This window comes from Hippocampus bargibanti, linkage group LG01 (assembly GCF_051943395.1).
Source record: "Hippocampus bargibanti isolate YZ-2025 linkage group LG01, ASM5194339v1, whole genome shotgun sequence".
Classification (NCBI taxonomy): domain Eukaryota; kingdom Metazoa; phylum Chordata; class Actinopteri; order Syngnathiformes; family Syngnathidae; genus Hippocampus; species Hippocampus bargibanti.
The window spans coordinates 14,841,364-14,854,898 of record NC_142734.1 but is presented as its reverse complement, the minus strand read 5'-3'; the positions used below and the strand labels follow the sequence as shown (position 1 = coordinate 14,854,898).

Below are 13,535 nucleotides of genomic sequence, written 5' to 3'. Positions count from 1 at the left end.
TTGTTGAGGGAACTTTAAAAACTAAATAAAGCATAACGTTATGTTTGTGGTTTTTTTAAATTCTTGAACAGAATGTAAAAACAATAACGCCAAAAAAGTTGAACAACACGCAATGAATTTCTGGAACGAAAAGCAAGGTTTCACCGAACATTTTTACGTGTACATTTTTAATACACTTTATTTTCAAATGCATGTGAATTTTCCACAAAAAAACGCCCCCTTTCCTGAAAGTTAAACGTTTCACACGGGGACCTCCGTTTTTATTTGAGTTCTGCGCCTTCAGCAGCCAATCGGCGCCACGCTGTCTTTTAAATAAACTCCGAACCTGAAGCACCGCGCCTCGTCGTTGTTCTCACTCGGCCGAGGTCCCGCTCTGCCCAAGTTTCTCTTGAAGGTGGCAAAGCAGCTGCAAGGGTGGAGTCGTGGCCAAGTGTGGCGTCCCGATGGAGTCGAGCTTGTGGCTCGGCAACAGCCGCTACCGAGGCGTGCTCACCGGCTGGACCTTCAATTGGACTCGAATTGGGAACCGCCATGACAAAACAAGTACGTTGCACTTTCACCCCGGTCGCTTAATAACACCATCGTTTGTCCAAAACTATCGTGAGTTCTGTGATCTAAACAGTAAATCGATGACATATTCGCGCCCAACCTGCACTATCCAGAAAATGAATTGGCGTCATTTAGAGAATTGTTGACATGTAGTTTGCAACAGGTCTAGATTTTTTAAATGGCAAATTGAAAAAAATTAAATGGCAAGCGCCCAACCTGCACTATCCAGAAAATGAATTGGCGTCATTTAGAGAATTGTTGACATGTAGTTTGCAACAGGTCTAGATTTTTTTAAATGGCAAATTGAAAACATTTAAATGGCAAATTGAAAATTGTACCCTGTTAAAATTGAAAATATAATAGAAAAGTGGGAATTATTCTCGTGTGCCAACTCGTCGCCATGACGTAAATGAGCTCAATTGGTTGCATGGACATTGAAACATTATTTTCACATTCGGGTTCCTCGTGGTTTGAACAATACGAGGCATTCTGGAAAGGTTTTTTTATATGGACGTACAGTACTGAATTCTGAGGATTGTTTGCAGTCAGTAGAGAAATGTGGAAATACAGTTTTAGAATTGTAAAATGGTGCGGCAACCTCAAATCCAAGTCACGGCTGGTTGAAATTTTCATGTGGTTTGCTGTGCAATATATTAAAATTAATAATAAAACGAGAATAGCCTAATTATACCCTGCAGCAGGCTAACCATTGACAAATTTTACTTTGTGAAGCCATAACATGCACTCGAACAATGGACTCCATTTCCAACAATTTGCAGAAAGAAGCTTTAAAGACAACAAATATACTTTTCTTGGACATTATTAACCACACTATTTGGAATTCAAATAGAACACATAGTGCACTTTGTGTTTTAGTGCTGTTGTGTCTTTTAGGACAGTGGTTTAAGGTTGTCAGCATAAGCACTTAGAGGGAAAACACGGACAACTGGTTCAACGGCATTAATGTGCCCTGCAGTGACAGATGAGCGAACTGTGGTGTCAAGTGTAAACGAGAGTACTGAACACTCAACAAATAGAGCATGCTTCCTGCAAGTTTTATGTGAGGAATGGGAAGAGAACAGGTCAGAAAAAGTCCACTACAATTTCACTTTATGATGCACTTGAATTGATGTCAAGCGTGTGCTGCCTCCTGTTTAATATGAGTTTGAATGTGAGTGAACACAACTACATCCAGAGTTGGGGTGCGCACACTTTGGCAATCACATCACTCACTGGTTTATTTTGCTTATTCTGTCACAGATTTTTGGAAGTTATGGAGCTTATACTGTATGTCATACGAAGCCTGGAATAGGAATAGGCTGTAAGTGTGAATTGGATTGGATTGGATTAGCCTTTATTAGTTTTGCAGTGGAGAAATGTACATTTCACAACACCAAAGTGATGAAAATAAGAGGAAAGGAAACGAAGAAGTAGAAAAACAAACTACAGAGCTGCTGTCAAGGCAGCCACTCTCGCGGTGCCATCTTGAAGTCAAACGAACAAAAACAAAAAACAAACTAAATAATGTAACAACACAAAAGACACAGACCATAATTCCATAATTTGTAAAATCTCTTCAAATGACTTCTACTGGGCGTATTTTACAAAGATTCCACCGCATGTACAGTAAAGTCTCGTTATATCGATATTCAAGGGAGTCCGAAAAAATATCGATATAACCGGGACTATCGATATATCCGACCCTGTTTGCATGTAATTTTCTCCGTGCGTGCATAGAAATAGTATCGATATAACCGGGACTATCGATATATCCGATATCGATATAACGAGACTTTACTGTAGCTATATTTTACGTTTTAAGACTCACGCTGAATATTCAGGAAGTCTTGTTTTTGAGTTGGTGACGATTCCTGACGTCACGTCACGGAGGGAACGTCCCTGACCGAGAAAGCGACACACAATGCATTTTGGGTACTTTGTTTGCTCTGAAAACTTCGTGTTGATGGCGAAATTAGAAGGAAAACACATAAATAATGCGATGGTGAATCGTGTGTTGCACCAAGACTACAATTTGATTCTAGTTGACACAAATTCCCAGCAGACAAATCAGCCCATTTCCAACAGAGCTTTGGCGCCATCTTGTGCATTTTCTGGGAGTCCTGACAGCTGGAATTGATACGCAAGTACTTCTTTAATCGATTGCAAACATTTATGCTTTCCTCTTCAGAACTATTTGAATCATATTCATAACTGGATGAGTAACAAGAAAGCATCTTCTCCGAATATGAAGGCATTGTTTTGATTCTCGAGCAAGGCAAGACGTCCTGGCGTGACGTCACGAACAAGGGGGCGGGACCTTCTGAAACTGAAACTTTTTCAGATCATTTGGAAGTAGTTTTGGGAGACTAAGTCATTTTTATTGATGTTTTTCATTTGACGAAAATATCAGCCTGTGTGTTTTGGGTATTTTAGATGCTATAAAACGTTTTTCTGATGTCAGTTAGGAAACAAAAAAAAAACCCGGACAAGTTCCGTCCATAATTTGTAAAATCACTACCAATAAAATCGCTATGTTTTACGTTTTAAGACTCGCGCTGAATATTCATGAAGTCTTGTTTTCGAGTTGATGACGATGCCCGAAGTGACGTCACATTTGGTACGCCCCTGACCGAGAAAGCGACACACAATGCATCTTGGGTACTTTTTTTGTCTGAAAACAGTGTTGATCGCAAAATTAGAAGGAAAACGATGGTGAATCGTTGTGGTGCAGCCAATTGCGGTAACACGCATAAAGAAGGTGCACGTTTACACAAATTCCCAGCGGGAAAATCAGCCCATTTCCAATGGAGCAGAGCAATCGAGCACCAGCGGAGGCGAACAAGGAAGCTAACCAGAGTTAGCGATTCGGCCCTTGGATAGTGGAAGTTTGATGCATGTTTACTCATTTAGTCACACTGCATGCTAACTGTGTGCTCACCTGGTGAAAGAGAGCAATCGTCATATTAGTGGAGCAAACCAATCGGAAAAAAAACATCCACTTTCCACCATGTCATTTTTTACTCGATAGCGCTGTCGGAGCTTTCTCTCTCGTCTCAGCATCTGATGTTCGTGGTCTTGTTCGAATTGTGGCGGTCTCCTTTGTGTGTGTGTGTGTGTGTGCACCCCTTTGTGTTCCACCACGGATTTTAACCAATCACGGGCAGTTTTAAGATAAGCGGCTTGATATACTGGACGAAATGCAGCTTGTGCGCCATCTTGTGCATTTTCTGGGCGCTACATCGGAGTCCAGATCTTCACTGGTTTCATCGCTTGCAAACGGCTCGAATTGATACGGAAGGACTTCTTTTATCAGTTGCAAACATTTGTGCTTCCTCTTCAGAACTATGTGAATCATATTCATAACTCGATGAGTAACAAGAAAGCATCTTCTGCGAATTTGAACTCTCTGAAGCCACTGCTTTGATTCTGGAGCAAGGCAGTTTGTGACCCAAAGTGACGTCACGAACAAGGAGGCGGGACTTTCTGAATCTCCGCAGTTTTGAGCTCATTTGTGGCAGTTTTGGGACACGTTAAGTCATCTTTATTGGTGTTTTGCATTTGACTAAAAATATCAGCCTGTGTAATGTTTTGGGTATTTTAGATGCTATAAAATGTTTTTCTGATGTCAGTTGGGAAACAAAAAAATGGTGTTGATTGTCCTTTAAGCACTTTCTGCACCATCTTTGTTGGATGAAGCAGTTCTAGATGAAAGAGGAGGAGATCAAAGTGTACTTTTCACCAGTGGATCGGGCAAGTCATGGTGAAATGTGCATGTCTGCTACAAGCTAAATGTTGAAAGTAAACACGAAGTTGTAGCATCCATTGACGAAAACAGACTGTCTCACATCTCCTGTCCCACGTAAATCCGCTTCAATTCCAAGCCGCGACAGTTCCACATACGCATCGGCACTCTTTTCTTCTCATCGTGGGATCCTCAAGGCATGCGCCCATCTAGCCGCAGAGTGTCCAATAGTACTGACCTTTCCGATGAACAAAGCAGGGCTGTGAAAATGCTGCCCATTACAAAAAAGCACAATCGCCCCAGAATTGTCCAGCAATGACAATCAAATGGCACCGACATTCCTCCCAAGTCAAAAACAGTGCTGGCATATTCGTACTGCTGAAAAGGTGCAACCGCTCAGCAGAGTCTCCTCCTTGATGAATGTTGTCTTCAAAAATGCTGAAAAAAATCCCTACCCGTTAAAACAAGACTACTGAGAACACTTGCTGATGGTTGCCGACTCGGTCGCCATCTTGGACTTGAACACCTTAAAAAAAGTTCTTTTCACTACAGAATTACTTTTCTCTTTTCACAGTAATCCAAATTGTTGGGGCTCAAACCAACTTGGTGTTGTCTTTTGTGATGTGCGACTTGAATGGAAAAAAGGCAGATCGGTGACTTTCTCGTGTTTCATGATGCCGCTTGCTTGGTTTTCAGTTTCAGTGCTGGTGGCGGATGTCGTCGGCGTCAAGGAGGGACGAGTGAGCGTCCTGCCCCGCAAGTCTGCAGTGGACTCGGACAAAGACTTCACTGGTGGGTGCTCAGAAGAGGATTTATTTGTGTATCTGCTAAATGCTGTTGAGCACTCGTTCGTGTGAAATATGACACAAAGTGATTATTCTTTTGTATGACTGGCAATAAATAGGTGCTTTCTGCCCTCTTGTGGAAGACTATTATATTATTTCTGATTCTACATCACCAGCATAGAAAAATGAGTGAAATGAGAAAAATGGTTACATTTATAGAAATGTAGTGTTTCATATCCTTTCTTTTCTGTTTTATGTTCCAAGTGTTCTACGTGAAGCGCGTGAGCAGTGGGCGCTCCCGTGGGTTGCTGTGGCAACTGGGTCAAACCCAGTTCAGCTGTCCTAGTCGGGTCCTGAGGGATCAGTGGACCAAACATTTGAGAGCAGCTTTCAAAACTCATTGTAAGCAATTTCAGCTTTTTCAAGCGAATCCTAAAGACAATGAAATCTCATCATTCCTGCTGATCGTCTCTCAGGTCCTTTGCGTCCGAGCAGGTTACTGGTCTTTATCAATCCACTTGGAGGGAAGAAGAAAGGAAGTCACATCTATGATTCTTTGGTGGCTCCTCTTTTTGAGCTGGCTGGAATCAGCTGTCATGTTATCGGTAAGAAATATACCAGGTCACTTGGTGCTTCAAAGTCAAAGCCTACTCAAGCTATTGCATCGGCATCAGTATAGTTTTGGTAAACATTTATTTTGAAGTTAGCTTTTTGCATTGGCGGTGTAGTTATGAGTTTATCTGTTTTTTTTCCTTAACATGTCTAACGCAGTGCATGCCAAGTAAAAGTGTTATTGAAAGCAGAATTTCTTTTTTATGGGGGGTGGGGGCTGGGGGGGGGGGGGGTAACCAAATTAGCAAAGTTCCGTATTGTCCGGTGTATAAGGTGCACCGGAGTAAAAGGCGTACCCCCAAGGAATGTTGTATTTTCAAACATTTCTATAGACAAGGCGCACCGGACTATGAGGCACACCTTCAATGAATGGAAAAAAGTTTTTCAAATATGATATATAAATATGTAAAAGTTTTCCAAATATAACATAAAAATATAAAAGTTTTCCTAATATAAGGCACATCACATAAGTGGAAATGGTGTCGGTGGGTGCTGACAGTAATTGTGAAACCTGTTGTGGCTCAATATGACTTCACATATAAGGTGCACCGCCGTATAAGTGGCAGGAGAAAATCAAGGCTTTTAGGTGCGCCTCATACACCGGAAAATACAGTAGTTGGATGAGCATCAAAAAGTGTAAGACAGAAATAGAACAAAAGAAAGTACTGTGGTCCCATGTGAAGGCCTGGTATACTGACAAAAGTACCATTATGCTCAAGGCCAAAAGTGAGAATCTCAGGTTCTCCGTAGTACGTGAACTCCACTTTAAGCACTGGTAACAGTTCATCCTGACTACATGACAACATTAACACAATAAATCCCTTCCACCCCCAAAAAAAGACTCACATCACAGCTATGATCATAACGAAATCACCCGATTACAAATAACAATTGCCCATTGTAGTTTATTTAATATACTGTGCAAGAAGAAATTCATTTATCATTTTCAGGTGTATTTGAATGTCTCGCACAGCTGTTTTAAATAACGTATGGGCAACATGGACGGCGGCTGCATTGAACAGCAAGCCAGCATTAATGACATGACAAACAGCTGAAAATTAAAGTAGAAAGCAACGACAAAACTGACAGAGTGATTAATGGAGTTCCCTATGACACAATTTTGCCTGCAAAACACATCAATAACCGCAAATGAGTTAACCTTCCATTTTACTTTGACACTTTTGACACTCTGAGTTTATAATAATCAACAAAAGAAGGTATCAGGTCATTCCTACATTCAAGAATGTTTTTCAGTAAAGAGTCCAACTTAAAAGAATGTATAATAATAATATTTCTGAGCGCCTTTCAAAACTCTCAAGGACACTTTATACCATAATATCAAATTTCTAGCATTGCATTAATGAGTTAATGAATCACTTTCTCATTTACCGTTGTTTATTTTTCATATTGTGATGTCGTTCTTTATTTTACATTTAGTAACAGAGCGAGCCAATCAGGCCCGTGACCATCTCCTCAAAAAAGACCTCACAGGTTTTGACGGGTAAGTGTGTGTGTGTGTGCGGGCGCATGCGTGTTCCCGCATACAACTCTTTTTGTGTGTGTGTGTGTGTGTGTGTGTGTGTGTGTGCGTACAACAGTGTGGTGTGTGTTGGTGGTGACGGCATGTTCAGTGAGGTGCTCCACGGCGTGATTGGTCGCACGCAACAAGAGGCGGGCTTATGTGAGAACGAGCCATCGACCGTCTTACAAGCTTGTCCGCTCCATATCGGCATCATCCCGGCAGGTCGGTATAGAACACAAAAAGGTCAGTCACACAGTCATTTTGAGATTTCTATGTGTTTTTTTTGTTTCCTTTCCTCTTAGGCTCCACAGACTGCGTGTGCTACGCCACCATTGGCGTGATCGATCCCGTTACTTCAGCTTTGCACATCATCGTTGGTAAGAGAAAAAATGCGACGCCACCATGTAAAAATAAAGTGATCAACACTTTTTTTCACAATGTTTATTTTTGTCCATCTATGCACACATAAAGGCAAAATGTATCCATTTTGGTATTTTCATACCAAAATGACTCAAGAGACGGTTCTTGTTGCATGTGCAGGCGACTCTCAACCTTTGGACGTGTGCTCGGTGCATCACTCCAGCACTCTGGTGCGCTACTCAGTGTCCCTGCTGGGTTACGGCTTTTTCGGGGATGTGCTTGCCCAGAGCGAAAGAAAACGCTGGATGGGACCGCTCAGATACGACTATGCGGGTATGAGACTGGGACGCTTAAAAAAAAGTATGAATGCCATGGAATGACCTGCATTCCCCTTTGCCTTATAGAGGAGGATGAGCTCTCCTCGGGAGACTAGTGCTGAACTTTTTTATTTTTATTGCCAAAGCGTCTTTGGACGGACTGGTGTCCTTCAAAGCCTTCGTGGATTAATTTTTATCACCCTATGCAGGAATTCCAGTATTTGAAAAAGCTTCATATACAGTAAAGTCTCGTTATATCGATATTCAAGGGAGTCCGAAAAAATATCGATATAACCGGGACTATCGATATATCCGACCCTGTTTGCATGTAATTTTCTCCGTGCGTGCATAGAAATAGTATCGATATAACCGGGACTATCGATATATCCGATATCGATATAACGAGACTTTACTGTACTTGGTTTTCCACCTCTTTGCCATATCAATCGATGTGTCATCCATGCAGGCATGGTGGTGTATCTAAGTAACAGAAGCTACCCGGGAGTCGTTCACTTCCTGCCGGCAGACCCGATGCTTTCCAGCCCAAGGGACACCACACGCTGCCTCTCAGGGTAACCCATGAGGAAATGAAAATAAATCAGAACAGAAGGATTTAGAAATTATCTATCTGGCTACTTAGCTAGCTAGCTATCTAGCCAGCTAGCTCGCTATCTCTATCTAATCTTCTTTATTTATTTTATGGTTGACAAAAATAAAATGTATTGGCTCCCAACTGGTATTTTTTTTTTTGGAGGGGGGCATTTACGACAAATGATAAAAAGTTTTAAAATGAAAAAAATATATACTAAAACTAATACGTACATACAAAAATGAAGTATTTTATAAAAAAAAAAATACTAACTGAATTTGACACACCAAAAATTCTGTACAAATGAACCATAACAAAAAGTCAGAAATGATTACAATTCTGCTTGTAGTAAATCATAAATATCAAGTAAAAAAACTTTTTTTTTTCTCTGCACTAATGTCATATGATTTTTAAAACGTGAGAAATGTTTCATATTTTTACGTGTGTGTGTGTGTGTGTTTGTATGTATGTATGTCTGTTTGGTTTTGTCTTTGTGTGGAATGTAGTTGCGATGTGTGTTCCAGGAGCACCGAGAGACTTTTCCCCCAGTCTTCAGATTCAAGCTCACTATGCAGTTCGTATCTCAGCCAGAACAACAGTGATTCCAAGGGTAAGACGCACGCACGCACATGCTCACGCTCGACCCTAGTTTAACACATTTCTCAACATATCCCCTCATATATTTTCCTGTAATTTTTGTTTTGTTATAAGGACGTAGGAATGTTCTTTTAATACACTGATAAAATTGGAAACTCTTAGTCTTACTCTACCGAGTGTAACCTGAATTAAATACCCGTGCATTTATTGTCATGTCGTATTTGTACCTGGTCCACTTAAAGGAGAACCGAGGCCTCCGGACAAGTTGTGTCCATAATTTGTAAAATGGCTTCAAATGACTTCTACTGAGCGTATTTTACAAAGATTCCACCGCATATAGCTGTACATGTATTACGTTTTAAGACTCACGCTGAATATTCAGCAAGTCTTGTTTTTGAGTTGGTGACGATACCTACCGTGACGTCACGGTAGGTATCGTCACTGACCGAGAAAACGACACACAATGCATTTTGGGTACTTTGTTTGGTCTGAAAACTTCGTGTTGAAATTAGAAGGAAAAACACATAAATAACGCGATGGTGAATTGTTGTGTGTTGCACCAAGACTACTATTTGATACAAGCTGACACAAATTCCCAGCAGACAAATCAGCCCATTTCCAAGGGAGCTTGGGCGCCATCTTGTGCATTTTCTGCTACATTGGAGTCCTGACGGCTCGAATTGATACGCAAGCACTCCTTTAATCGATTGCAAACATTTATGCTTTCCTCTTCAGAACTATTTGAATCATATTCATAACTGGATGAGTAACAAGAAAGCATCTTCTCCGAATCTGAAGCCATTGTTTTGATTCTCGAGACGTCTTGGCGTGGCGTCACGAACAAGGGGGCGGGACCTTCTGAAACTGACCATTTGGACACTTTAAGTCATTTTTCATTTGTGTTTTTTATTTGACTAAAAATATCAGCCTGCGTGTTTTGGATATTTTAGATGCTATAAAACGTTTTTCTGATGTCAGTTAGGAAACAAAAAATGGTGTCGGTTGTCCTTTAAAAGTTCATTGGTGTGATTTAAAAAAAAAAATATTCTTTTTCAGATTTGGAAATATCTGATAGAGAATAGACAGAATAGAAGTCATCATATTTAAAAGTTTCATGCTGTTGTATGCTTAGTTGGCCGAACACAAGGCCCACAATAGAAGCACAGAAATTCTGGGATCAATCTGAGGTGAACAGACACAGTCTGTTAAGCTGTCATCCTCAGCTAAGAAATTTAGGCTTTGGTGGAATTTAGGACTTGGTAAACTCCTACATAGGAAGAGCTCATTAGCCAGGTTACAAATCTATCAGTTCATGGAAAGACAACCTATGAAAATATCTATTTTCTGTTGGTTTATGGATGTTGGTGCTTGTCCAGGGTCATGGTATTCTAAACAAGAAGACTGTGTTTTCCTAATGTTTCACTAAAATTTGCATAAACTTCTCAATAGTTTGGCACAGGGGTTGGGCGTCGGTCAAAGAAGGCACACAAAGTGCCTTCATAAAAACTGCGCCCCCTGCCGGCAGTAAAACACAATCTTCCTGTGTTCGAGCCTTTGTTCAGTGTCCGAGCGAACATCTCTGACAATATCAAATCAGTAATCTAATTGATATTTGGATTTGAGGAATGTGTAACTTGCAAGTTTCGGACATGCACGACAAAAATGTACTTTGTATAATAAAGATAACGGTGATAAATGTAATAATTGGAGAGCAGGTAGCGCAGGAAGTGCGGTCACGAGCACCATGCCTGCCATGTCATCGGCTCGCTGCACGTTTATGGACAATGCTGTCCTCCATATATCCATCCTTCCATCCATGCCGCATATTCCTTATTAGGGTCGCGGGGGGTGCTGGAGCCTATCTCAGCTGTCTTCGGGCACGAGGCGGGGGACACCCTGAATTGGTTGCCAGCCAATCGCAGGGCACACAGACGTACAACAGTCACTCACACACTCACACTGAGGGACAATTTGGAATGGTCAATCTACCTGCCATGCCTGTTTTTGGAGTGTGGGAGGAAACCGGAGGAACTGGAGAAGACCCACGTGGGCCCGGGGAGAACATGCAAACTCCACACAGGGAGGCCAGACCGAGACGCGAACCGGCGGCCTCTGCACTGTGAAGCCGGTGATCTAGCCACTCGACTACCGGGCCGCCCTCCTCCATGTATCCTTATCTTATAAATAAAAAAATATTAGCACAGTGTTTGTTTTTAACATCAGTAATAAATTAGAGGCTATGTTAGAAATTATTCTCATTATTCTGGTAGTTGAGTGTAATTTCTGTTTATTTCTGTGCTTGTGTTTCAGATGACTGGGTGAGGGTGGAGGGCCGGTTCCGGTGCGTCTCTCTGACTTGTATGTCGTGCTCGTGCCCCAAAAGTCCAATGGGCCTCTCACCCTCGGCCCACCTGGCCGACGGAACGGGCGACCTCATCCTGGTATGGGACTCTAACCCGCTGGGTTTCCTCAAGTACCTCTACAGGCACACCAGCTCATGCGATCAGGTGCCAGAAGTATTCATAAGATTATATATTAACTCATTCACTGCCATTCATGAATTATTATTGAATTATTGAAAATATGATGTTCAGCGCCATTCCCTAATTTGTTCTGGTTTTTTTTCTTGTTTGGGTGCCGCAATGAGTATTGTGTCGTTTGCGAACGAGCCTGTACTTCTAACAACAAAATGGTAGAGACTGTTTTTGTCCTCTATTCCCCGCCCCCAGTCTTCGGTTAAAGCCACGTGATTGGTCAAGAACGCAGCAGTGAGGGGAGGTGGTTTAAACATTAAAGAGACAGGCAGACGACACTAGTAGTAGTAGTTTTAAGGCTTAGAAAATTAGAAATTAGAAAATTATGTTTTATGGGGACCTGGGAACGGATTATTCTCATTTTAATGGTTTCCTATGGGATTTTTTCTGAGATACACACTTTTCGCCTTACACACTCTGTCTGTGAAACAATTAAGTTCGTAAGCCAAGGTATCATTGTAATTGTTTTGAAAATGTCATTTGCTTTTCCGCACATTGAGTTCATGCTATGGTTGGCGTCTTGCTAAATGATATTTTTTCCCCCCGTTTGTGGTTAGTTTGATCTCCCGTTTGTTGAGGTCCACCGTGTCAAGGCCATTCGCTTCTCAGCATCCTCTGGTGAAGAAGAGGATGTGTATACGGAGGCGAGGGAACCCATTCCAGCAGCAGCAGAAGAAGAAGAAGAAGAGGAGGAGAAAAGAGGATATGAGGAAGACATAAGCAGGAATGGCTCTCAGCAGCACCTGACCAACAAACGGCCACAGCCTCCAAAAGCAAGTTGTGGGGTCCTCTGCGGCGTGTGCTGTAGCAAAGCGCCGACGACATCCGTGTGGAACTGTGATGGAGAAATTCTGCCCTTCACCGACATCCTCTGCAGGTGATGCGTCGACATTTTCAAAATCTGTGTGCCTGAGATACGTTTGGGTCTTAAAATAGTGACGTTGGCGGTTTTACGACTCACATGGATCGTCATGGGTGCTGGAGTCTATCTCCGCTATATTTGGGCAGTTGTCGGGGTACAACTGAACTGGTTGCCAGCCAATAGCAGTCATTATTTAATTCAATGAATAACTATATGTGAAGCAGTGGATATTGAATTTAATCGTTTCCTGTCGCTAATGTGCATGTTTTTGACCTGTGGGAGGAAGGCCTGGTTATGCAATAAATCGTGGCGTTGTGGTTTGGTGCACCTGGTATACTGTCAGGATTCAACGTGTTCTTATCGCTCCATCAGAATTCACGGACAGCTGGTACGTCTTTATGCCAGGGGCATTGAAGACGGGACAGCCGCGCAGCCAGGAAATGACCAAAGGCGAAGTCTGTAACTTGAGCGAGGGGACAAAGAAGGCAGGGGCTTACCAGATTCCATTTTTAACCACTGATATGAATTCAATAAACTATTTATTTTTCTATCCATCTGTAGCATTTGTCCTCATTTGATTGGCAGATGAGTTGGGGATCCCTCCCGGCTGAGTTTGGCTGCCGAGACTCATCGACACATCGCACTATAAAAACTTGTGTGCCCCTGCTACTAAAAATACATTTAATTGTCATTGATTTCGAATGAAGTAGATTTGATCCACCTCAGTTTCAGATGATACCACCCTCTATTCAAATTTGACATCAGAGGATGGCAAAATGTTTTCCTGCAGATGGAAAAAATGGGCGGATTAATTTGTGAAAAATTCTATCATGTGAATTGAACAGTGCTTACATTTGTTGTATTAAGTTCATCCTGTCTACTTGATAGCTAACTTAAAACAGATTCTTTCCTTACAGACAGTGTATTTTAGGTGTTCAATTACCTGACATATTTCAGCGTATACTTCCACCTTTGTCAGTGTCACGGATGTTGTTGTGACGCGCCTTTTTTCAGCTGGTGTTACTATGAGGGCGTGACCTACCTGTCAGATCTGACAGGCAAGTCA

At 41.8% G+C, this 13,535-nt stretch overlaps 1 protein-coding gene across 6 annotated transcripts in view; it reads left to right on the top strand.

The window, feature by feature from the left end:
* The first annotated feature begins 295 nt into the window (after positions 1-295).
* LOC148903248 (ceramide kinase) overlaps positions 296-13,535 on the top strand; it is a 17,043-nt gene continuing 3,803 nt past the window's right edge. For 2 of the 6 annotated variants that reach the window (XR_016115271.1, XM_088998544.1), the window contains exons 1-11: positions 3,787-5,083; positions 5,341-5,478; positions 5,553-5,681; positions 7,126-7,189; positions 7,287-7,432; positions 7,513-7,587; positions 7,751-7,903; positions 8,354-8,459; positions 8,983-9,086; positions 11,384-11,580; positions 12,165-12,484. Coding sequence is in view for 5 of the 6 variants with exons in the window: in XM_088998544.1 (XP_088854670.1) it covers positions 4,780-5,083; positions 5,341-5,478; positions 5,553-5,681; positions 7,126-7,189; positions 7,287-7,432; positions 7,513-7,587; positions 7,751-7,903; positions 8,354-8,459; positions 8,983-9,086; positions 11,384-11,580; positions 12,165-12,484 (1,736 nt within the window). In the remaining variant the exon portion in view is untranslated. Of the gene's footprint in view, positions 544-3,786; positions 5,084-5,340; positions 5,479-5,552; positions 5,682-7,125; positions 7,190-7,286; positions 7,433-7,512; positions 7,588-7,750; positions 7,904-8,353; positions 8,460-8,982; positions 9,087-11,383; positions 11,581-12,164; positions 12,485-12,812; positions 13,063-13,535 lie in introns of those variants that run through there. The other 4 variants (XM_088998561.1, XM_088998553.1, XM_088998536.1 and 1 more) reach the window with 4 other exon arrangements.